The sequence below is a fragment of the Mobula hypostoma genome, chromosome 19 (genome assembly GCF_963921235.1).
Source record: "Mobula hypostoma chromosome 19, sMobHyp1.1, whole genome shotgun sequence".
NCBI lineage: Eukaryota > Metazoa > Chordata > Chondrichthyes > Myliobatiformes > Myliobatidae > Mobula > Mobula hypostoma.
In genome coordinates, this window is record NC_086115.1 from 6,155,381 (window position 1) to 6,175,972 (window position 20,592).

Below are 20,592 nucleotides of genomic sequence, written 5' to 3' on the forward strand. Positions count from 1 at the left end.
TTGCAGTATCAATGGAAACAGTGGAACGGAGTGCTTCCCAGATACAACAAAAATCTCTGGAATATGCCACAAATAAAATGTCACTGAACAGGAATGAAGGAAAGAAATGTTACCATTGTGGAAACAGGTCAGATGACTCAGATGATTGTTGGTTTAAAGACAAAGAATGCAGAAACTGTGGCAAACAGGGCCACACTGGCAGAGTATGCAAAGCTAGTCAACAGCAGAAAAAGGGCAAAATACACAGAAACAAGAAACCCCAGAAAGGAAAATACAACAAGGTACACAAAATGAAAGAAGGCAGTTCTGATGAAAACGACTCCGATGAAAGTGAATTGTCTTATCGGCAACTTCACAGCGTGAAAAAGACAGATGATTGAAGAGTAATATGGATCACTCCACAAGTGGCAGGTGTGAGACTGAAAATGGAGTTGAACACAGGCTCAGCTTTAACAGTAATCTCTGTACATGACCTCAAATGACTGTTCTCGTACATACTGTACCTCTAAAACGAACGCAACTTCTACTAAAGACTTACACAGGACAGAAAGTGCGTCCCGAAGGCAAAATTAAAGTAACAGTGACCTACAGAGATAAAACACAGCAACTGAACCTCTATGTACTGAGAAATGGAGGACCACCATTGCTGGGACGTGAATGGCTCAGGAAAATCCAGTTGGATTGGCACACCATTAAGGCACTAGTTGTGTCAGCAAAGGAGGGCAGCAAGGCTACATCTGAGAGACTGTCACTAATACTTGCTGACTCTGAGGAAGTGTTCGTGAAAGGAATAGGAACACTTTAGGGCATGAAGGCAAGGATTGAGATTGAGGAAAATGCATGCCCAAAATTTTACAAAGCCAGACCAGTGCTATATGTAATCCATCCTACAGCAGAGGCAGAGCTGAAAAACCTGGAGCAGACTGGGGTCCTGTCAAAGGTGGATTGAACTGAATGGGGGTCACGCCTATTGTTCCAGTGATGAAGAAAACCTCCAGCACAAAACCAGGAAAACCAAGCAAGGTGCGCACATGTGGAAACTTTAAAGTGACTGTTAACCCACTTCTCCTCACAGTACAGTATCCTCTACCTCGTATTGAGGATATCTTTGCTTCCCTGTCAGGAGGGGAACATTTCACAAAAATCGATTTGGCTCAGGCTTATCTCCAAATGGAAATCGATGATGCATCCAAGAAATACCTGACAATAAATACACACAAAGGACTTTACCAATACAGCAGGATAGCATCAGCTCCTGCAATCTGGCAAAGGGCGATGGACCAGGTCCTGCAGGGGATTCCAGGGACTCAGTGTTACCTGGATGACATCCTTGTCACCGGCAAAGATGACGACGAACATCTTTCTAACCTTGAACAAGTGCTCACCAGGTTACAAGAATATGGGCTCAGAGCTAATCGACAGAAATGTGAGTTTTTCAAAAAGGAAATCTCATACTGTGGGCATGTGATCAACAAGGATGGCTTACACACGTCTCAAGACAAGATAGAAGTGGTGCTTAAGGCACCACCACCTGAAAATGTGTCTCAGCTGAGAGCATATCTTGGACTAGTGAACTACTACCACAGGTTCTTGCCTAACTAACCTATCCACAGACCTACACCCACTAAATGCACTATTATACACAGGGACACAATGGAAATGGACTGAGAGCTGTGAGAAAGCGTTTCAAGAAACTAAGACTCATAACTTCAGAAGGGGTACTGGCGCACTTTGACCCCTCCTTACCTATCCAACTAACTTGTGATGCCTCGCCCCATGGGATAGGAGCTGTGTTATTGTACAAGTTTCCAGATGGCTCAGAAAGACCAATAGCCTTTGCCTCAAGAACGCTAACTTCAGCTGAACACAACTACGCACAGATTGACAGAGCCTCGTGTGGGGAATCAAGAAGTTCAGTTACTATCTGTATGGACAAAAACTCACCCTGTTGACTGACCATCAGCCTCTCATGTCAATCTTCAACCCAAGGAAAGGTGTTCCAGTGATGACAGCACAAAGGCTGCATGATGGTCTCTTTTCTTAGGAGGTCACATGTATGACATTGAACACAAGGGGACCAAGCAACATGGCAACGCAGATGGCGTGTCACGTTTACCACTGCCCACTTCCGAGATAACTACACAAACGGATTCAGCAAGTCTTTCACACAATGGTAGTTGAACAATTACCAGCAACAAACAGCCTTATTGAAAGGGAAACATGCAATGACCCTACGTTGTCAGAAGTGTATGACATCACGGTAAAGGGATGGCCAGCGCGGGGTAACACACTGTTTCCAACCTTCACAGCGAGGAGGGAGCAGTTGTCAGTGTGTTGAGGAACACTAATGTGTGGCTCACGAGTTGTGATTCCTCCCAAGCTAGGCACCAGAGTGCTGGAGGAACTACACGAGAAGCACCTGGGTACCGTGAAGATGAAACGTCTTGCCCGTGCCTATGTGTGGTGGACAGGAAGCGATAAACAGATTGAAGACTTGACGAAGAACTGCTCTGGATGTTGGAAGATCCAGAACACACCACCAGAAGCCCCTCTCCATCCTTGGGAGTGGCCCTCATCACCATGGCAACGAGTGCACATCGACTTTGCTGGACCATTCATGGACTCTATCTTTTTAATCACCATTGATGCACATTCCAAATGGCCAGAGGTCATCAAACTGAAGACAACCACATCAGAAAAACTATTACAGTGCTGAGGATCATGTTCACCAGGAACGGCATACCAGAACAAATCTGCACAGACAATGAATGGCAATTTGTCTCTGAAGAATTCCAAAGTTTTGTGAAGAACAATGGAATCAAGCACTTTACATCTGCCCCTTACCATCCATCCACAAATGGCTTGGCAGAAAGATTTGTACAAACATTCAAGAAAGCCCTCAAGACCATGGACAGCGAAAATCGACAACTACAACACAAGGTAGACAACTTCCTCCTTGCCTATTGTAAAGCAGTACATGCAACCACTAACCAGACTCCTGCGATGATGTTTCTGAACAGGAACCTGAGGTCCCGCATGGATCTTCTCAAACCAGATGTATGACGTGATGTGAAAAACAATCACTTGAATGCTAAGTCAACATGGAGCTTCAGTGTGGGACAGTCAGTTCTTGCACGTGATTACCAGACCGAAAAGTGGCAACCGGGTATAATTTCCGCCATAGACGGGCCGCTGATGGATTGAGTACAGGTGGGAGAGAATGTATGGAGACGGCATGTGAACCAAATCCTGGATGCTCAGGTGAAAAACACAACAACACCTTGCCCGGACTCCCCGGACATAGAAGCAAACACTCCAATTGTGACCACATCAGCTTCATCCACAGATGGGCCTGTCATCAGTGCTGAGGACCCACCTGAGGTACCTGTGGAGACTCATTCCCCAAAGCAAACGTTTCAAGTCCAATGTTACCCGGAGAGGCAGAGGAGACCTCCCCAGCGACTTGAGTTCTAAATGGCTCTCAGACAAAAAGTAAAAAAAAAACAAAAGAAAAAAAGGGGTCTTGTTATGATTTGCTATTAAGTTATTAAGTAAACAAATGGTAGGCGTTTGTATGTTAAGGGTAGACATATTTGTTTAGCATAGTGACCCAGTAAAAAAACAGTTGATATATTATTAAAATAAAATGGGAGGAGTGTACTGTATGGCCTACAGTATAATAAGGGACTATTTTATGTTGTAGGGACACGTCATTGCATGTGCTATTAGGCACGTATTGAGCATGCGCTATTAAGCACGTATTGATCTGCACGTGTGTGCCAAGTTCGGTTTCTCCCAGCAAAGAACCATGAACCTTAGCTCCCGTCTCCAGCCTTTTTATTAATAGCATTATTGTGTAACCAGGCCACATACACAACACTGATGATGTTCAATTGTCAAAATCATTTTATGACAGATATAAATCAGAGAAATGTGAAACCTTTTGTTTTTGCCCCAGAAGATTATAAGACACTAAAGAAATTGATGAATGCAGTTCAGCAAGCAATAGACCTTTGGACAAGGGACCTAACAAAATCTCTTGTTCTGCAAATGTGTGCTTCTCCAAAAACTGCTGTAGTCATCTGTTATAATGAGAGGGAAGAAACATAAGCCCCCATACACTATGCCTTTTGTAATTTTACCCAACAGAACAGAAATTTACAGCCTTAGAACAATGTCTTACTATGGTATTCCATATGTTTACTGTAAAGGGACAAACTAATTGTAATTCAGAGTTTGTGGCTTTAAAAACTGATAGCAAGTTACCAAAAAAATGAACAGAGAGCTACCATAATTGGATATGGAGAATAGCAAATACTTTTACAAGACTTAAAGTCAGAATACATTCCGGACAGCTATGATTTACTATCTTTACCTTTCATTGGAGATGCAGAACCATCTTCTCTATGACCCACATCTGTAAGAGCATTATTCTCAAACATGGTGCTGAGATGAATCAACAATGAAAATCCAGAATGATGGTTCCACTTAATTGTAATCCTTATTTTTGATTATAAAAGGAAAATTCTTTATTGGAAACAGAATTTGATTTGAACCACGAGTTGCAAATGCACCCTTGATGAAATCATTCATCTCAGTTTAGTCATAGTCATAGTCATACTTTATTGGTCCCGGGGGAAATTGGTTCCCCGGGATCAATAAGAGGCTAAAGCCCTAGAATTATGTCTAAAACAAGCAAAGCCAACAGAACTAGTCTTGAAATGTATAGACTCTAATTATGTCAGGAATGTGGTGAAAGGAATCTTCACATCTGGTCAACTACTGGATGGAGAAGACTCAGAGGTAAACTGCTTCCACATCTGTCCACTCAGAAGAATATTTATGTATTATTATTGACTTGACTATTAATACAGGTTTTACACATTTCAGGATGTACTGCAGGCCTCTTGCACAGCTCTAGTAATAAACTGGATGATAAACAAGTAAAACAAGCAGTTGGAGTGGACCTTACTATGGCAAGGGAGGCCAGCATTTTGGCAGTAAAAAGTAAAAAGATATCCAGATTGATGCTTCAAGAATTCTCCTAGACACCACTGAACCCAATTACAAAGGAATTCCAGCATGGTACAAATATGAAGCTGACGGTGAAGGTACAAGGCCTATAAAAAGTATTCACCTCCCTTAGAAGTTTTCATGTTCTATTGCTTTTACAACATTGAAACACAATGCATTTAATTTGGCTTTTTTGACACGGATCAACAGAAAAAAATTATTTTATGTCAAAGATAAAACATCTCTACAAAGTGAAATAAATTAATTACAAATATAAAAAAAATCAAAATAATTGCATAAGTATTCATCCTCTTCAAGTCAGTATTTAGTAAACATAGAAACATAGAAAATAGGTGCAGGAGTAGGCTATTCGGCCCTTCGAGCCTGCACCGCCATTCAGTATGATCATGGCTGATCATCCAACTCAGAACCCTGTACCAGCCTTCCCTCCATACCCCTTGATCCCTTTAGCCACAAGGGCCATATTTAACTCCCTCTTAAATATAGCCAATGAACTGGCCTCAACTGTTTCCTGTGGCAGAGAATTCCACAGATTCACCACTCTGTGTGAAGCAGCTTTTCCTAATCTCGGTCCTAAAAGGCTTCCCCTTTATCCTCAAACTGTGACCCCTCGTTCTGAAGTAGATGCACCTTTGGCACCAATTACAGCCTTGAGTCTGTGTGGATAGGTCTCTATCAGCTTTACACATCTGGACACTGCAGTTTTTACCCATTCTTCTTTACAAAACTGCCCAAGCTCTGTGAGATTGCACGGGGATTGTGAGTGAAAATCAAGTCCAGCCACAAATTCTCAATTGGATTAAGGTCTGGACTCTGACTTGGCCACTCCAGGACATTAACTTTGTTGTTTTTAACCCTTTCCTGTGTAGCTTTGATTTTATGTTTGGGGTCACTGTCTTGCTAGAAAACAAATCTCCCAAGTTGCAGTTCTCTTGCAGACTGCATCAGGTTTCCGTCCAGGATTTCCCTGTATTTTGCTGCATTCATTTTACCCTCTACCTTCACAAGCCTTCCAGGGCCTGCTGCAGTGAAGCATCCCCACAGCATGATGCAGCCACCATTGTGGTTCACAGTAGGCATGGTGTGTTTTTGGTGATGTGTTGTTTGGCTTACACCAAACAATGCATTTAGTCTGATGGCCAAAAAGCTCAATTTTGGTTTAATCAGACCATAGAACCTTCATCCTGCTGATTACAGAGTCTCCCACATGCCTCCTAGCAAACTCTAGCTGAGATTTCATATGAGTTTTTTTTCGACAGTGGCTTTCTCTTTGCCACTCTCCCGAAAAACTGTGACTGGTGAAGAACCGGGGCAACACTTGTTGTATGTGCAGTCTCTCCCATCTCAGCCACTGAAGCTTGTAACTCCTCCAGAGTCGTCATAGATCTCTTGGTGGCCTCCCTCACTAGTCCCCTTCTTGCATGGTCACTCAGTTTTTGAGGACAGCCTGCTGTAGGCAGAATTACAGCTGTGTCATAGTCTTTCCATTTCTTAATGATTGACCTAATTGCACTCCAAGGGATATTAAGTGACTTGGTAATTTTCTTGTATCCATCTCCTGACTTGTGCTTTTCAATACCTTTTCACGAAGTTGCTTGGTGTGTTCCTTTGTTTTCATGGTGTACTTTTTGCTGACTCACCAGTGGTTGGACCTTCTAGAAACAGGTGTGTTTTTACTACAATTAATTGAAACACCTTGACTACACACGGTAATCTCTATTTAACTAATTATGTGACTTCTAAAACCAACTGGCTGCACCAGTGATGATTTGGTGTGTCATAATTAAAGGAGGTGAATACTTACGCAATCAATTATTTTGAGTTTTATATTAGTAATTAATTTAGATCACTTTGTAGAGATCAGTTTTCACTTTGACATGAAAGAGTCTTTTTCTTGCTGATCAATGTCAAAAAAGTCAAATTAAATCCACTGTGATATAATGTTGTAAAACAATAAAACATGGAAACTTCCAAGGGGGATGAATACATTCCATAGAATCAGGATCAGAATCAGGTTTATTATCACCGGGCATGTGACATGAAATTTGTTAACTTAGCAGCAGCAGTTCAATGCAATACATAATCTAGCAGAGAAAGAGAAAAAATAGTAATAATAAATAAAATAAAACATAGTAATAAATAAACAAGTAAGTCAATTACGTATATTGAATAGATTTTTTTTTAAATGTGGAAAAAAAGAAATACTGTATATTAAAAAAATGTGAGGTCGTGTCCAAAGCTTCAAAATCCATTTAGGAATCGGATGGAAGAGGGAAAGAAGCTATTTCTGAAGCGCTGAGTGTGTGCCTTCAGGCTTCTGTACCTCGTACCTGATGGTAACAGTGAGAAAAGGGCATGTCCTGGGTGCTGGAGGTCTTTAATAATGGATGCTGCCTTTCTGAGACACCGCTCCTTGAAGATGTCCTGGGTACTTTGTAGGCTAGTGCCCAAGATGGAGCTGACTAGATTTACAACCTTCTGCAGCTTCTTTCGGTCCTGTGCAGTAGCCCTTCCATACCAGACAGTGATGCAGCCTGTCAGAATGCTCTCTACGGTACAACTATAGAAGTTTCTGAGTGTATTTGTTGACATGCTAAATCACTTCAAACTCCTAATAAAGTATAGCCGCTGTCTTGCCTTCTTTATGACTACATCAATATTTTGGGACCAGTTTAGATCCTCAGAGAACTTGACACCCAGGAACTTGAAGCTGCACACTCTCTCCACTTCTGATCCCTCTATGACGATTGGTATGTGTTCCTTCATCTTACCCTTCCTGAAGTCCACAATCAGCTCTTTCGTCTTACTGACGTTGAGTGCCAGGTTGTTGCTGCGGCACCACTCCACTAGCTGGCATATCTCACTCCTGTATGCCCTCTCGTCACCACCTGAGATTCTACCAACAATGGTTGTATCGTCAGCAAATTTGTAGATGGTATTTGAGCTATGCTTAGCCACATAGTCATGTGTATACAGAGAGTAGAACAGTGGGATAAGTACACATCCCTGAGGTGCACCAGTGTTAATCGTCAGCAAGAAGGATATGTTATCACCAATCCACACAGACTGTGGTCTTCCAGTTAGGAAGTCGAGGATCCAAATGCAAAGGGAGGTACAGAGGCCCAGGTTCTGCAACTTCTCAATCAGGATTGTGGGAATGATGGTTATTAAATGCTGAGCTATAGTCGATGAACAGCATCTTGATGTAGGTGTTTGTGTTGTCTAGGTGGTCTAGAGCCGTTGTGAAGAGCCATGGAGATTACGTCTGCCTTTGACATATTGTGGCAACAGGCATACTGCAATGGGTCCAGGTCCTTGCTGAGGCAGGAATTCAGTCTAGTCATAACCAACCTCTCAAAGCATTTCATCACTGTCGATGTGAGTGCTACCGGGCGATAGTCATTAAGGCAGCCCACATTATTCTTCTTTGGCACTGGTATAATTGTTGCCTTTTTGTTGCAAGTGGGAACTTCTGCCCCTAGCAGTGAGGTTGAAAATGTCCTTGAATACTCCCGCTAGTTGGTTGGCACAGGTTTTCAGAGCTTTACCAGGTGCTCCATCAGGACCTTCCACCTTGCGAGGGCTCACTCTCTTTAAGGACAGTCTAACATCAGCTTCTGAGACAGATCACAGGGTCATCAGGTGCAGCAGAAATCCTCACAGCTGTAGTTGTGTTCTCCCTTTCAAAGCATGCATAGAAAGTGTTGAGTTCATCTGGTAGTGAAGCATCACTGCCATTCAGGCTATTGGGTTTTGCCTTGTGGGAAGTAATGTCCTGCAGTCTCTTCCAGTGTTGCCAGAGGAACTATAAGGTTTGTGTGTACTGCCCTAAAAAAGATAAGAAGCAAATGCCTCCTACCCACAAGTGGGAAGTATTGATTCAAGGTCCACCAAGGATTTGGACAAAATCACGGTGGCGCACAAGCCACCTTAGGAGAAAGTAACCATGTTATACTGGTAGCCTTACATGCTGACCGATTGTAAGTGCTTCATTGCAAAATAAAGAATGTCTGTCCTATAATAAAAGACAAACAAAATCAATTGTGCCAATTAATTAGACAGACCCACTTCTGTCATCCCAAGCAACCCAGCTCATTGGAAACCTAATTAGTATATTTTCGTGATAATTGATCTTTGTGCAGGGTGTATGTGGTTAGTCTCCGTGACTTCTTGTAGTGAGACGGTAACCATCACAGTACTCCAAAACTCCATATTCTGGGACTCCCACCTGGCTACATGCCAACTGAGGGTCTTCCTTCAGTGATAAAGGCTTTCAAGGCATGTGTGAACAAACAGGCATACAATTGGAGTACAGCACTCCATTCCAGCAGTAATCGAGTGGCGAAGGAATCGAGAGATTAAATGAGGCCTGGCAAACTGGTCCACTCTACAGGCAAAGAAGGCTACACTTGTCCCTGAAATGCAGCTGTCGTAAACAAAATGTCAATTATGAAAATAGGATGTTACATAAGAATGACATGACATGAATATAAGAATGTTACATGTTATTTCTTAATGGATAGTGCCCATCTATAAACACATCTAATTGCCAATCATCGCCAAAACCCAATAGCATTTTGTTTACTAACAGTTACATTTTAAGGACAAGTATAGGCTTCTTTGCCTCTAGAGTAGACCAGTTTTGCCAGGCCTCCCTTAATCTCTCGATTCCTTCACTCCCTCATGCCTCTTGATTGCAGCTGGAATCTCTCCTCAAGGAACTGAGAGAGTTTAGGAGAATTCAAGAGAAAGCAAAAGAACTTGACAAGAGAGTTTGAAGACCACAAAAAGGGACTGCATCCAAGGAAAGAAATTCCTTAAAAGTAATTTCAGCCCTAGTTTCTATCCAGATGGAGACCTCATTGTCTCATTGCCCAGGTTATTGACAATGATGGTTCCGTCTGTCTAAGTAGACAATGGATGCGCCCCGGGGCGCAGACCTGGGCGATGAATATGGAGATCCTGGGCTGCCCAGACATCAAGATCCCCCTCTCAGTCTCGCGGATGTGGTCCAAAGGAATACGAAGCAGTACATTTGGCATCAGCTTGGCTGCAGGAGCTGCCGGGAGGTGACATGACACGTCATCCAACCGCCTGAGGAGCCCCACTCCGGATTTGTGTAGGGTTTACTCCTCAGCCTTCTCTTCTCCTGAAGATACCCACAAGGCAGTGGGATCCGTAACACTGGATAGGGGCCCATACCGGGTACTGTCAGCCGGAGCCAGCTGAGCCCGGGACTCGTGTAGGGCAGGGTCGTCACGCCCTGTAGTAGTGGCATATGGAGCCATTACCCACTACCATATATTGACAATAGGACTGTGGTAATCAAGAGTAGGAGGGGAAACAAGACCGTAAGTAAAACTGTCTCCATAGTTAACATCAAACTTTCTCCAGCAGGACTTATTCTCCCAGACTGTGTGGAACCTTTATATTAGACCAGTACAGGGAATGTATTGTTGTCTTCAGGGTTAGACAGAGTCACACTCCAGAAAGAAATATTGCTTTTGCTACATTTTTCTTTTAATATTTGTGCTTATAACAACATTGTTCTGTGCTGCCTTACGCACCATTTGCTTTTTCACAGACAAAGTCACCATTATTATGAAAATTGTCTCATCCTTAATGACTCAGAATATTATTTAAGGGTGATCCGAGAGTAATGATGATTCTAATTTAAATATCACTAAATGGCCCTTACGTTTTGATCATATGTGAACTAATACACTGGAAACCTTAAACCTTGCCTCTAGCAAAGTGATTGTTCTGGTCCACTTAAACATTCACTCTGACTGCATTAAACATAAATACACAGGAAGGCAAAGAATCACCTGCAGAAACATTATAAACACCCTAACATCCCTCCATAAATGAATAGAAGAACTCCTTGACATGAATCTCTCTACACTTCAAGTAAGCATAAACACTTATGTCATTGAATGGTCTCACTCAGGGTAACATGACATTGGAACTGTTAGACTAGAACATTGTGGAAAACTCCAGTTTTTTAAAAAAATCAAGACCTCTTCATTAGACAAATATCTTATTGCAATTTCTCTTTATGACTAATAAGTTTATAAACATACTTACTACAAAGATTTTAGATGTTTTCATGTCTCCAATTATGGCTAATATTCAATTCCATTGTTAAATGTCAAGGTAAACATAGAAACATAGAAAATAGGTGCAGGAGTAGGCTATTCGGCCCTTCGAGCCTGCACCGCCATTCAGTATGATCATGGCTGATCATCCAACTCAGAACCCTGTACCAGCCTTCCCTCCATACCCCCTGACCCCTTTAGCCACAAGGGCCATATCCAACTCCCTCTTAAATATAGCCAATGAACTGGCCTCAACTGTTTCCTGTGGCAGAGAATTCCACAGATTCACCACTCTCTGTGTGAAGAAGTTTTTCCTAATCTCAGTCCTAAAAGGCTTCCCCTTTATCCTCAAACTGTGACCCCTCGTTCTGGACTTCCCCAACATCGGGAACAATCTTCCTGTATCTAGCCTGTCCAATCCCTTTAGAATTTTATACATTTCAATAAGATCCCTCCTCAATCTTCTAAAATTCCAACGGGTATAAGCCTAGTTCATCCAGTCTTTCATCATATGAAAGTCCTGCCATCCCAGGAATCAATCTGGTGAACCTTCTTTGTACTCCCTCAATGGCAAGGATGTCTTTCCTCAGATTAGGGGACCAAAACTGCACACAATACTCCAGGTGTGGTCTCACCAAGGCCTTCTACAACTGCAGTAGTACCTCCCTGCTCCTGTACTCAAATCCTCTTGCTATGAATGCCAGGTAACATGACAACTTTCTGCATTCCTGGGTTATCTTATAAAAAGCTTCAGCAAAGTCCTTGACCCACCATTTTTTTACATGAAAGGTGCACTGAAGCAGAAGCTAAGATAAAGCAAAAAATTTTCCTCCCTGTTCAATGAAACTGATAAGTCCAGTAAGTTATTAGAAATTTTAGTTCTACAGTCTATTGTATCTACCTAGATGTCATATTTGCCCTTAATCTGTGTACATACATCTATTGATGCTTCTAAACACATCTTCAGTGATGTTCCTAGAATCATCAGGTGTTTCGGGTCTTTCAACATCATACAACCTCCTCCAGGTGACCCAGCTGGGGCTGATCAGACCCCAGCTTGTGTCCAGATGGCTAGCTACTTATGACTCCATGGCTCCCCTCTTTTGAGCCACAGCCATCTTGAGACCCTCTCTGCCGCATCGGTGGTACTGCGGATGGCTCTCCTCTTCCTCTCTCCCTCGATGCCCAAAATACTGAAGGCTCTAACTAAAGAATGGGCTACGAATCCCCTACAACCAACCTCCACTGGGAGATACCTTGCTCTCTAGTGAATATTTTGTACTGCGGTATAAAGAATAACTTCAATTTCAATTTCTCCTTCCAGTAAAAATATTTTTCCCTCCACTCCCCTCTTCTATTCCACACTTCGGCCCCTTACCTCTTTTCACCTGCCTATCACCTTCCCTGGGTTCACTCCGCCTTCCCTTTTCCTATGGTCCACCCTCCTCTACAATCAGATTCCTTCCTCTCCAGCCCTTTCCCTTTTCTACCCACCTCACTTCACCTATCATCTAATCTATTTGTTTATTTATTGAGATACAGTGCAGAATAGGCCCTTTTGGCCCTTTGAGTTGCACCACACAGCAATCCACCGATTTAATCCAAGCTTAATCACGGGACAATTTAACCTACCAACCGGTACATCCGTGGGAGGAAACTGGAGCACCCAGAGGAAACCCACACGGTCTTGAGGAGAACATACAAACTCCTTGCAGACAGCAGCAGGAACTGAATCCTGGTTGCCTGTACTGTAAAGTGTTGTGCTAACCACTGCGCAATCTTCCTCCCTTTCCCCCACTTTTTTATTCAGTCATCCTTCCTTTCCAGTCCTGAAGAAGGGTCTCAACCCCAAAACATTGACTATTCATTCATTTCCATACATGCCGTCTGACTTGCTGAGTTCCTCCAGCATTTTGTGTGTGCTGCTTTGGATTTCCAGCATGTACAGAATCCCACCACTAAGCACATCTTTCCCTCCCCGCCTCTCTCTGCTTTCCGCAGAGATCGCTCCCTACGCGACTCCCTTGTCCATTCGTTCCCCCCATCCCTCCCCACTGATCTCCCTCCTGGCACTTATCCTTGTAAGCGGAACAAGTGCTACACATGCCTTTACACTTCCTCCCTTACCACCATTCAGGGCCCCAGACAGTCCATCCAGGTGAGGTGACACTTCACCTGTGAGTTGGCTGGGGTGATATACTGCGTCCAGTGCTCCCGATGTGGCCTTCTATATATTGGCGAGACCCAACGCAGACTGGGAGATCATTTTGCTGAACACCTACGCTCTGTCCGCCAGAGAAAGCAGGATCTCCCAGTGGCCACACATTTTAATTCCACATCCCATTCCCATTCTGATATGTCTATACACGGCCTCCTCTACTGTAAAGATGAAGCCACACTCAGGTTGGAGGAACAACACCTTATATTCTGTCTGGGTAGCCTCCAACCTGATGGCATGAACATTGACTTCTCTAACTTCCACTAATGCCCCACCTCCCCCTCGTACCCCATCCGTTATTTATTTATATACACACATTCTTTCTCTCTTTCCCCTTTTTCTCCCTCTGTCCCTCTCACTATACCCCTTGCCCCTCCCCTTTTTCTTTCTCCCTAGGCCTCCTGTCTCATGATCCTCTCATATCCCTTTTGCCAATCACCTGTCCAGCTCTTGGCTCCATCCCTCCTCCTCCTGTCTCCTCCTATCATTTTGGATCTCCCCCTCCCCCTCCCACTTTCAAATCTCTTACTAGCTCTTCCTTCAGTTAGTCCTGACGAAGAGTCTCGGCCCGAAACGTCGACTGTACCTCTTCCTAGAGATGCTGCCTGGCCTGCTGTGTTCACCATCAACTTTGATGTGGGTTGCTTGAATTTCCAGCATCTGCAGAATTCCTCATGTTTACAGAATTTATCATGTTTGTTTTTCACTATTGGAGACAAATTGATAATTCTAAATTTTGGGGTTACACAGATAACATTTCTTCCTAAAGAGACATTGTTATATACACAGACAAGCCTGCAATTACTGCTGTGTATTCAGTTGCATGGTGCTACTATCAATGGCCAGAGAGAGAAAAAAACAATTTGGCCCAGAATAATTTCCATGATTCTTAACAAAAAATGATAGAGTAAAACTGCTTGTATATCCATGCCTTGACAGTGCTCACTCTCATTAAAGCACTGATGTGATCCTTCAGATCAAAAGCACAAAATTTCTGATGACAAAATTTATTCAGTCATGTTGCTATCAGAGTATCACTTACTTCTTAAAGTTTATAAGGGAAATGACTCAGATTAATTTGATGATTTGATCTATGTTCGGTATCTCAAGATTGAAACACCAGTCCAGTTTTAAGAAATGATTTAAGATAGATGTTCTAAAAGGAGTTGATAGAAATGCTAGAGGAGCTCAGCAGGCCAGGCAGCACCTATGGAAAAGAGTAAACAGTCAATATTTTGGGCCGAGACCTTTCATCAGGACTCAATGATGAGTACTCGATCAGTCTTGATGAGGGGTCTTGGCTCAAAATGTCGACTATCGACTCTTTTCCATAGATGGTGCCTGGCTTGCTGAATTCCTCCAGCATTTTGTGTACGCTGCTTGGATTTCCAACATCTGCAGATTTTCTCTCATTTGGTATGCGTTAACAATGGTTGGAAGAAATTCAGTCAATTTAAAAGGATATTTCTCTGTGTAGTATGAGAGTAACTGAAATGACATGATCAAATGAGCAAGACACCTCCTTTCACAAATTTCCTTTGCAGACTCATACTAAACCCCTGACCGGCTTAACGCTCTAGCTGAAACAAAAGCTAAGACCTTTCTAGCTGTTGCACATTTGCTTCCGCAGTAGCAAATTCAGTTTCTGGGTGAACTAGCGCTGCGTTAAATTGGTTTACAGATTTATTTTGCACTTTTCCAATAGACAATTCCCTTAGCTATTGGAATTATTGTTTTTGTACTGCTCTTTTTGTTGAGACAAAGAAGTTTAGTGACTTTTTTGTGTAATATCTCCACTCCAAAAACTTCATTAACTCCCATACCAAGACTCATAGAAAAGTACAGCACAGAAACAGGCCCTTCATCCATCTAGTCCATGCCAAACCACTTAATCTGCCTATTCCCATCAATCAGCACTGGAACCATAGCCCAAGCATCCATATACCTATCCAAACTTCTCTTAAACATTGAAATCGAACTCACACGCACCACTTGTGCTGGTATAAAGTTCCACTATCTCATGACCCTCTGAGTGACGAAGAGCCTCACCCAACCTCAGTGGAAAAAGCTTGCTTGTATTTACCCTATCTATACCCCTCATAATTTTGTTTACCTCTATCAAATCTCCCCTCAATCTTGTACGTTCTCCGGAATGAAGTCCTAACCTGTTTCATCTTTCCTTATAACTCAGGTCCTCCAGACCCTGCAACATCCTTGTACATTTACTCTGTACTTTTTCAACCTTATTTACAGCTTTCCTGTCAGTAGGTGATCAAAACTGCAGACAATACTCCAAGTTAGACCTCACCAATGTCTTATAAATTTCAACATAACGTCCCACCTCCTGCCCACTCGTCCCTCCCCACTGATCTCCTTCCTGGTACTTACCCTTGCAAGCAGAACAAGTGCCACACCTGCCCCCACACTCCTCCCTCACTACCTTTCAGATCCCCAAACTGTCCTTCCAGGTGAGGTGATACTTTACCTGCAAGTCTGTTGGAGTCATCTACTGTATCCGGTGCTCTCAGTGTGGCCTGGTGATCGCATCTTCTGTACTCAATACATTGATTTATGAAGGCCAAGAGCCCAAAGTTTGAGACCTGACATAGACTGGGATATCGCTTCGCCAAGCATATTCGCTCTGACCGTCAGAAAAAGCAGGATCTCCTGGTAGCCACCTGTTTTATTCTACTTCCCACACCCATTACAACATCTCAGTCCATGGCCTCCTCTGTTGCCAGGATGAGGCTGCACTCAGATTGGAGGAGCAACATCTTATATTCCACCTGGGTATGAACATTGATTTCTCAAACTTCTGATAATTGCCCCCTCCCCCTCACCATCCCCCAATGTTGTTTTTCTCTCTCACCTTATCTCCTTATCTGCCCATCACCTCCCTCTGGTGCTCCTCCCCCTTCCCTTTCTTCTATAGCCTTTTGTCCTCTCCCATCAGATTTCCCCTTCTCCAGACCATTATCTCGTTCACCAACTTCCCAACTTTTTACTTCACCCTTTCCCCCTCTCCCAGGTTCACCTATCACCTGCCACCTTGTATTTCTTCTTCCCCTCCCCCCACCTTCAAACATTGACTACTCCTTTCTGTAGGTTCTGCTTGGCTGGCTGAGTTCCTGCTGAGTTTTGTGTGTGTTGCTTTGGATCCACTGCGTCTACAGATTTTCTTGTGTTTGTGATCCCATCCTCTGTACTCAGTACATTGAGTTATGAAGGCCAAGAGCACAAAACTTTGCTTACCACCCTATCTACCTGTGACACCACTTTCAATGAATTACGTACCTGTATTCTCAGATCCCTTTGTTTTACCACACTCCTCAGTGCTCTACCATTCACTGTGTGAGACCCACCTGGATTGGTCCTTCCGAAGTGCAACACCTCTTACTTCACTGCATTAAATTCCATCTGCCATTTGTCAGCCCATTTTTCCACCCGATGCAGATCCCTCTGCATGCCTCTCTTCAGGACCTGAAGTGGACACCCAAAGCAGACACTCTTAGTAAAAAGGCTCAGCAGAGGTTGCATTTCCTACGTCAACTCAGGAAGTACAACCTGCCTCAGGAGCTGCTGATTCAATTCTATTCAGGAATAATCCAGTCTGTTCTCTGTTCGTCCATCACTGTCTGGTTTGGATCAGCTACCAAACAAGACAAGAATAGACTCCAAAGAACCGTCAGGGCTGCGGGAAGGATTATTGGTGCGAAGCTGCCCTCGATCCAGGACTTATATGCATCTAAAGTCAGGAAGCGAGCAAGCAGCATCATTGTAGACCCATCACACCCTGGACATCACCTGTTCCAACTCCTTCCTCCTGGTAAGCACTTTAGATCACTGTATGCCAGGACAAATAGGTACAAGAACAGTTTCTTTCCGTATGCCATCAGTCTTATGAACACTTGAATTTTAGTCTATTATAAACCAAGTCCACCTGTACATACACAGGTATACCTCATTGTTATAGTTCACCATTATTTGCACTGTTGTTTTGTTTGCTTTTTCATTCTGTACAGTGAGAGCTCAGGGAAACCGGCATCAAATTCCCTGTATGTGTCCACATACTTGGCAATAATAAAGGATTCTGATTCTGAAGCCATGATAGCCTTCTTTGCTGTCCACAATACCCACAATCTTGGAGCCATCCACAAATGGTAGCTAAACCCGCCATGGAGAATAAACAGGGAAGTAAACCAACCTTTGAAGATTGGGTAGTTACAGTATAATGTCCCTTTAATGAGAGTACTTGAGGCTATTTATATCTGATAGTGCATAAAGTCTTTGTTTGAGTTTAGAACTTCGCCATCAGCAAGCACAATCCATTTGGGATGATGGATGCCAATTCAAAAAGCAGTGACTTTTACTAATTTTGTTATTTATTTTGACTTTAAAAAACTTCAGACCCTTGCCAAGATGTCATGAAAAGACTTGACACCGCTTGAAGATATTACCCTACTGGACCAAATTAAAAGCCATCCACCTCACACTGCTCACAAACAAGAGAAAATCTGCAGATGCTGGAAATTCAAGCAAAATACACGAAATGGAAACAAGTGCAGTCGATGTTTCAGGGCAAGACATTCCATAACACAAGTCAAAGAGAACTGTTGGGCACTCTGGTTGCTAATTTATGCATTCCCAATATCATCTGTTTGGTTGGCAAGTTTTGATGAAATTGCCACTGTAAAGACGCGTGTTTACCATCTGCAGAGTTATGGTTCTTCCTGTGTTCCAGTGTCTCATCCTTCTTTTTTCGGAAGTGCCTGCTCTACTAACAGTCGGTCAGGTCTTGTGCTTTGAGGTGCCTCTCACCGTACCCCACCCTCGCCAACGACTATTTAGCCTAATGTGCCTGTTGGGAATCACTGCTTTAAAGAAAAAGATGGTTGTTGGCTCCACAGAAGTGTTAGCACCACAGTTAATTCAAGAAAGCACATAGGAGTAAGGTAGCGCTGATGCTGTAGATGCAGAAACCTGGAAATCATACTTCAAAAATTTTGTGCAGATCATATCTACAATGCTGTTGAAACAGGCCTTTTTTATATTTCTATTTATGCTGTATATATCAAAATTACAGGACAGAGAGTGTTAAAAATAAAATGTATTTGAACATAAGGATTATAACTTTGAAATCAAATCATTGCTTTAGATATACATGTAAATTATCACAAAAGATTCTGCATATTTTCCCTTCCTTTCCAGTCCTGATGAAGGATCTCGGCCTGAAATGTTGGCCATTTATCCCTCTCCATTGATGCTACCTGACCTGGTGAGTTCTTTTAACTAATCTGGTACATCAAAATATTTTAAAATGTAGCCACCATTTTAAGTGTTGGAATTGTGCACAGCACTTTCCCTCCAACAATAATGTGATGCCTATAAGTGACTACAGTATCATAACAGACAATAAACAACAGCCACTGGATTACAACACATTCAATTGATATAGCAACTTTAATATAGGGAAAGAACTTCAAATAGCTTCATGGAAGGATAGTGAAATCAATTTGAAAACAGCCGCTAAAAACTTGGTCAAGAAGTAGATTTCCAGAAGCATTGTAAAAGGAGGGTAGAGAGGCAGTGAGAGGGTATAGAGATTGAAGCTTTGGCAAGTAATGGTACAGGCAAAGCAAATGCAGTACAGTGATTATATTCACAATAGGACGAAACCAGATTTAGAGGACTGGAGATATCTGAAGAAATTACAGTGGCAGAGAGGGTTAATACAAGGAACAATTTTGAACATAAGGATTATAACTTTGAAAACAAAGCATTGTTAAACTGGGAGCAGATGGAGAAGTCAAGGCTCAAATTAGGAAGAGTCAAGTTTAGAATGATAGGTGCCTGCATAAAGGATGAATCAATAGAACTTTATTTGTATTATGGAGACAGAGGACTTCCCCTCCATGGGCGGAATATCAACCAGCTACCTACCATCCAGCAGAGGAATTGAGGGGGAGGGCGGGTGTTGGGGACGGTGGAATCTGAGACTGAATAATCTAGTTTGATACCCGCTAATCGGTGATTGGGAACATGGTGATCTCGCAATCATGCCAGGAAAATGGACTTGACTAAAAAGACCGAGGTTGCATTTGCTTACCGTCATGATGCTTGCAGAGTTTCAGACACAGGGCAGGCTTGGGCAGGAAAGGCTGGGAGGCAGAGCTGAGGGTCAGGAAAAAAGGTTACAGGTTGGACCCACCACCTCCTGTCTGGCTGCCAGTGACAGTGGATCCACCTCCTGTCTGGCTGCCAGTGACAGTAGATCCACCCCCTGTCTGGCTGCCAGTGACAGTGGCCCTGCCTCCTGTCTGGCTGCCAGTGACAGTGGCCCCGCCTCCTGTCTGGCTGCCAGTGACAGTGGCCCCGCCTCCTGTCTGGCTGCCAGTGACAGTGGATCCACCCCCTGTCTGGCTGCCAGTGACAGTGGCCCCGCCTCCTGTCTGGCTGCCAGTGACAGTGGCCCCGCCTCCTGTCTGGCTGCCAGTGACAGTGGCCCCGCCTCCTGTCTGGCTACTAGTGTGGGTGCCGCTGAATTTCTCTGACCGGCCCCCTATAGCTACCCCGCTGTCGTCGCCTGTCTGTCTGGTGGTTTTGCCTCTGATCTTCTCTGTCTGACTGCCCACTGCCTTGCCGCCGACACTATCTGTCTGGACGCCCGCAGCACTACCGCTGACGAAATCTGTCTGGCTGCCGACGGTCCTGCTGCCGTTTGTCTGGCCGCCGCCGCCTCCCGGCTCCGTGTCGCCAACGCTCAGCCGCGATACCGCGGCCACCCCAATCTCTCCGCGTCCTCTGTGCATCCTAGCAACGACGTCAGCCGTGCGTCTGCGCGTCTCTACGTCCTCGCGACATGGCTCCGCCTCCGAGCGAAAAAATTCTTACATGTGAACTCTCGAATGAAATACTGACTTGTGTAAGTGTAAATACATTGGTCATAAAAGACGAGGGAATGGAGGGGGCAAGCACCTTTATATTCAAAGGTCTTACTCTTCAAAAGCGGCGGGACTGAGTGCTGTGGGGTTCGAGCGGTAAATTTAATTATTATTCACTCTACGGCCCATTGGGCGCAGTTGGAAGTGCAATAGGAAGCGTTACTCCTTCAGGGGCACGTGGGCCAAGTGGGCGGGGCCAGATCCTGTGGGTGGAGTTAGATGTAATTGGCACGGCCAGATACTGTGGGCAGAGTTAGATGTAATTGGCACGGAGAGATACTGTGGGTGGAGTTAGATGTAA

At 43.7% G+C, this 20,592-nt stretch overlaps 1 protein-coding gene across 1 annotated transcript in view; it reads right to left on the bottom strand.

The window, feature by feature from the left end:
• cfap58 (cilia and flagella associated protein 58) overlaps window positions 1–19,771 on the bottom strand; it is a 288,786-nt gene extending 269,015 nt beyond the window's left edge. The window contains exon 1 of the mRNA XM_063071110.1: window positions 19,457–19,771. Within this exon, the coding sequence (XP_062927180.1) occupies window positions 19,457–19,462 (6 nt within the window). The 5' untranslated portion in view covers window positions 19,463–19,771. The remainder of the gene's footprint in view (window positions 1–19,456) is intronic.
• Window positions 19,772–20,592: the final 821 nt, after the last annotated feature.